The sequence below is a fragment of the Sinocyclocheilus grahami genome, unplaced genomic scaffold (assembly GCF_001515645.1).
Source record: "Sinocyclocheilus grahami isolate Dianchi unplaced genomic scaffold, SAMN03320097.WGS_v1.1 scaffold20.1, whole genome shotgun sequence".
Classification (NCBI taxonomy): domain Eukaryota; kingdom Metazoa; phylum Chordata; class Actinopteri; order Cypriniformes; family Cyprinidae; genus Sinocyclocheilus; species Sinocyclocheilus grahami.
In genome coordinates, this window is record NW_015505199.1 from 194,068 (window position 1) to 199,613 (window position 5,546).

The 5,546-nt window shown below is 37.4% G+C and overlaps 1 protein-coding gene across 1 annotated transcript in view; it reads right to left on the reverse strand.

Annotated features, from left to right (window-relative positions):
* The window catches only part of LOC107556189 (constitutive coactivator of PPAR-gamma-like protein 1), a 16,625-nt gene extending 11,079 nt beyond the window's left edge, over nt 1-5,546 (reverse strand). Inside the window, exons 1-3 of the mRNA XM_016239245.1 lie at nt 4,764-5,546; nt 2,483-2,729; nt 951-1,033 (exon numbers count right to left, since the gene is read on the reverse strand). Coding sequence (XP_016094731.1) covers nt 951-1,033; nt 2,483-2,729; nt 4,764-5,237 — 804 coding nt within the window. The 5' untranslated portion in view covers nt 5,238-5,546. The remainder of the gene's footprint in view (nt 1-950; nt 1,034-2,482; nt 2,730-4,763) is intronic.

Below are 5,546 nucleotides of genomic sequence, written 5' to 3' on the forward strand. Positions count from 1 at the left end.
TACATACATGTAAATATACACATGTTTGTGTATTTGTATATACATAATAAATATACACAGTACACAAACATATATAAAAAAAACTTGATTTTGGATGCGATTAATCGCGATTAATCGTTTGACAGCACTACTAAATAATAATAATATACAAAGTAATAAATATTATTATAGTTACATTTCACTGTAAAATAAAATTGAAGAAAAAAAAAGATTTTTACTACTGTAAAATTACAACACTACTATTTATGGTACCCTTAAAGCTTCTTTTTAGCTGACAACAGTTTTTAAGCAGTTCAAATAAAAAATTGGGAATATGGTTGGTGCATGTTGCATTCTGAGATGCTGAAAACACTGGCTCATGTGTTTAAAGAGCATTTTTATACAATAACAATCAAATGACTACCAACTATAGACACAAACACAGACACATGTAAAAATGAGTCAAGAGTGATGGTGACAAAAAGTAAAGCACGCACGGATGTGCAAGTCTTTCCTTTATAATCGCAGTGCTTGATTTGTTTGGGCGAGATTCAAAGACAGAGTATTTAAAACCAAAAGGGTACACGTTGAGGACAATGCTGAAGCGATTTTGCATGGTCCTGATAAGTTATTTGCCAGACCTCATTTCAACCTGGTTGTCAAGGAAACTGGTCACAGTAGCTTATGACTGAGGAAATCTAATGAGAACTGAAGTCTTATTTTTGCACCCTTTAAACATTTATCAGTCAATGTAGAAAACCTTGAAGTATCTGAATAGTTATACACACTTATTTCCATTATGTGACGCATTTACAAGTAAAAGAGAATATTCAACTGGAATACCACAATGGAGCCAGATTAAAGGCATGTTTGCGAAAACAGTTCTTAAATAGCTATTTAGTGCTGTGCTAGGTATAATAAACAAGCATACAAATATATATGCAGAGACCAGGGCAAAATCAAGATTTTACCTTCAAGGATGCTAAAGGATGCTCAGGGCCAAGTAAACTCCAGTGAAAGGCAGCCAAGTCTTCATCAGGCAGTATGTGATTCCCTTCAAAAACAGCATTTAGTTATTTGATCATTTGATCATGAATTGCAGAAGTACTCTGGTTCACACTTCATTATTGCAGCTGGAAAACATTTAACAGCTATGAAATTCAACAATTTGTGACATTATTGATAATATTTGAGCCATTCTTTCTACTGCATTAGTAAATAAAGACAGTCAAGAAAGTTTTGAGATATTCAAGGTGGGAAAATCAAACTTACAAAAACGCTTAATAGTTTGCATAATATTGTAATAATTAATATATTACTAATTAATTAGAATATTCAAATAAATTATAATTACCTTAAAATAATAAAATACAAATAAATATATTCAACAGAGTCAACGTAAATCAGTTCCAAAATGGTTTACATAAAATTTTACATGTCTAATCTTATACAAAGTTTGGGGTCAGTTAGATGTATTAATGTTTTTGAAAGAGGTCTCTTATGCTCTACCAAGGCTGCATTTATTTGATTGATCCAAATTAATTAATTAATTAAACAGTAATGTTGTGAAATATTACAATTTAAAATAACTGTTATTTTAATATTTTAAAATGTCATTTATTGTGTGATGGCAAAGCTGAATTTTCACATGATCCTTCAGAAATCATTCGAATATGCTGATTTGCTGTTCAAGAAACATTCCCTATTATTATTAATGTTGAAAACAGTTGCCTTGCTTAGTATTTTTGTGGAAACCATGATTTTTCTGGATTTGATGAGCACAAAGTTTAAAACAACAGCATTTATCTGAAATATAATTTTTTTGTAAAATTATGTACATAACACTTCAATTTAGAACAACCTTGCTGAATAAAACCATACAAATAAAAAAAATTTACAAAAGAAAAATGTAAAGCGAGACTTGATTTTATCCACGGGAACTGATTGAATTGATTAAAATATTTGATGGATAAAATATTACAAAGAAAACCATTTTGTCTTTAGAAAAACATGCACAGCTGAATCCTTCACAATAGGGCTACACGATTAATCGAATGCGATTGTCATGCGCATCTTGTCAGTAAAGCTGGTTCTGTGATTAGTAGTAAATCTCCATCACATGTTTTCAGATGGAGCAGCATTTACTACACAGAGCCGTAGTTCACTGACAAGCTACGCAAAATTGCGTTCATAATCTCAGACAATTTAATCGCACGATTATGAAATCGAATAAATCGTTCTGCGATTATGAAAGCTGTTTGCATAGAGCGCCCTCTGGCCTTCAGATGGTGATTTACTAATGATCACAGAACTGTGCTTCACTGAAAGATACGCATGACAATCGCAGCTTCTGTCTAATCGCGATTTATTTTCAGTATTAATTTATTATCGATTAATTGTGCAGCCCTACTTCACAATATGACTAAGAACATGCATTAAGCAAATAGGACTAATGGCGATGTAATTTTGACTTGAAAACTGCCAGGCAATCCTACAAACCTACCTAAAATTGAAGCAAAAATGACAAAACGATTTGGATTGAGATTAAGTTGCTTGGCAACTTCGTGCATCAGGTATTGGCTGGTGGTGAGGCTTTTGCCATTGCGGCTGAGTTTGAGAGCATGGGCACTGAAGTAGTACGGGATGTTGCACAGGGCATAATCAGAATCATAGGCAACCAGGCCGTGGAACCCATTTTCCCTAAATAAGGCAATCACTTCGTGGTGATGATCCTCAATGGTCTGGACAACCTGAGTGAGGAAGCAAATTACAGAAAGGCTCATTAGAAGAACAAAAACAAATTTACATTGATGAGATTGACTATACTGCAGGGTTTCACAGATTTCCATGAAAGGATGCGAGGCACGATTAGTCTGGGAAATGTTATTTCTAATTGTATCATATAATGGTTTCTCTGTCAAATGTTTTAATCGATTAGCACTATTTGAATTAATCAATGAACCATGATTCTTGGCTGTGATGTGAATTTTAAAACTATTTATTGAACAAGAGGATGTTCACTGGGCTTTAACTGATAGAAAACAAGGCTTGACTCATAAACATATACATTTTTAAATCAATCATATTTCACATTTTCTGCCCCACATTTCGTAGCTTCTGTATTGACCCAATGTTTATGAGAACAGGAGATAAGACAAAAAATCCTAGTAGCATAATAACCACTTATGCTGAAAGTCCTCTGAAAAATAAACTAAACGAATACATGCAAATAAAAGCATTCATGGGCCAGAATCTCTCAAGTCATGTCTCTCTGCTCAAAACAGGGCCCATAAACTTAGTCACAGCCTGTATGGCTGCTAAATCTCAGCAGAAGTGACGCAGGGAGCATGCAACCAATCACAGAGCAGTGCTTATTATTCTTGTGCCACAACAGTGTGACACATCAGCCAATCACAGCAGAGAAGAGGTGGCGCTTCCTTTTTCCAGCACAGCCTACTACTACATGGTTTCATTTCAGCATTCATACATAAATGCATGTTTTTATTATATTCTGGGATGTTTGTATTTGGTTGTTAATGCATAAGGTTATTAGCGTGTAGACATACATTGCACTTTTAATTATTGTTGATGATCCAGGTAAAAATATTAAAATAATAAATATTTTATACATGTTTTTGTTATCATTTATACAACAATTACTTAATGTAGTTTTGTTATATTGTCATTCATTTTTCACCTGTGCATCCTTTTCATTCAGTTAATTTTTTTTCTCTGTAATAGTTGGAAACTGTATAAATACTGTATAATTAAAGGCGTAATATATATTTAATATGTATATATTAATAATAATAGTATATAATAATAATAATACTAATACTACTACTAATAATAATATATTTATAAGCAGTGAACCAAAACCATACAATCTGATTATGGTTTTAAAATATTAGGTTTTAATTTTTTTTTAGAGTTGCATGCACTGTTAAAGGCATTAAAATGTAAAAAAAAAAAAAAACCCGGCCTGGCACAGTTTTGGATTTGTTTCTAAACAAATTTCTAAAACACCATCTATTAAGCCAACATGACAGTAATGTCCTGTACAGCTGGCATCTCTATATTCCCCAAATGCCTGTGGAAATAAGATCTGATCGGAACAGACCTGTTTTCCTCTGCACACCCACCCCAAATATTTATGTTCCAACAAGTTGTAATCCTGTGTAAAAAAAACAAAATCTTAAACCAGTCTGAGCTGATTTGCAGGACTGTACGTTGGTTTTAGAGAGGTATAGGGCAGTTTTCAGCCGGTCAATCAGAGAAAGTCAAACCAGCTGTCCGTGTATATGATTTAAGACCTACACTGGTTTTCATATGAATAATGCCGTTTCAATAACAGCCTAGTTTGGTCTACTGGGCTGGTGTCAGCTTGGCCAGGCTGTGAGACCAGCTTAAATCAGCTGCTGATCTTGTTTTGAACATCTTTGTATACATGCAAAATGCTACATAAAAACCAGTATAGGTCTTGATTCAAATCTGAAGAAAACAGTTGCACTGACAGCCTAGTTTGATAACCTAGCCTGGTTCAACGACTGGTTTCAGAGTGGTTTGGTGAACTTTTCAACTTGTCTAGGCTGTGAGACCAGCAAGGCATCTTAGGCTGTTTTGGTTAAGCTAGATACACAACCAGAAAGCCGTCTAGGCCACCTGCTACCTGCCAACCTACTGTCTTCTAAGACGAGCACTCCACTTGATCTGGGTCTGGTTCTGGTTCTGCTAAGCTAATGGCAGCATATGTCAAAACACAACGAGTATCTGTCGCTACTCACCCCGATGTGGAACCTGAGGAGCGCCAGGCGGATGCAGTGGGCCATACACACCGGGGGCAGGAACCAGACCTTGGGCGGCGGGGTTCCCTTGTTCTGGACGTGGCTGACGATCTGCTGGGCGGTCTGCCTCTCGTTCACCTGTCGCTTGACCCACTCGTGGAGACGGCCTTTCTCCAGGGCGCCATTGAAGCACACTAGCAGCTCGATGTTGCCGTTGAAACAGGCTTTGGCGAGGGCGGCGAGGTACCCGAGCATGTGGTTCCACTGGCCTCCGCTCACCCAGTCGGTGTAGAAGCCGCCGTAGAGCCGGTGCAGGCAGTTCTCGGCGTCCACTAGCAGCCGGAGCGGAATTTGAGGGGGTCTCTGCCGGCCGCCGCCGACCAGACTCCCCTGGGCGAGCTTCTGGAGCTCCACCGGCACCACGGCGTTGGGGCAATGCTTCTCAATGTATTCCTGGAAACCCTGGACACCCATGACTGTTGTTGTACAATATGATATCTACGGTTATTTCGGGTTGAATAAGAACGTAAAATTGTCTGGAGGAAATGGAGCGAGAGAGAGAGAGTTGCAAGCAAGCAGCCTCTCCCGAATGCTGAAAACCGGACTGAAGAATATTGCGGCGGAGGTGGAAGTTGATCAATCGAAAATCAATCAAATCGGAGATGCATCTGTAGTTTTTGGTGAGTTGTTTTTTGGTTCATGGCTGCTAGCCGCCATGTGCACCCTTATGGAGCCATGTCTGTGGTCTGGTGTTGAGGGGAAAGAGAGGAGCGCAGAGACGCA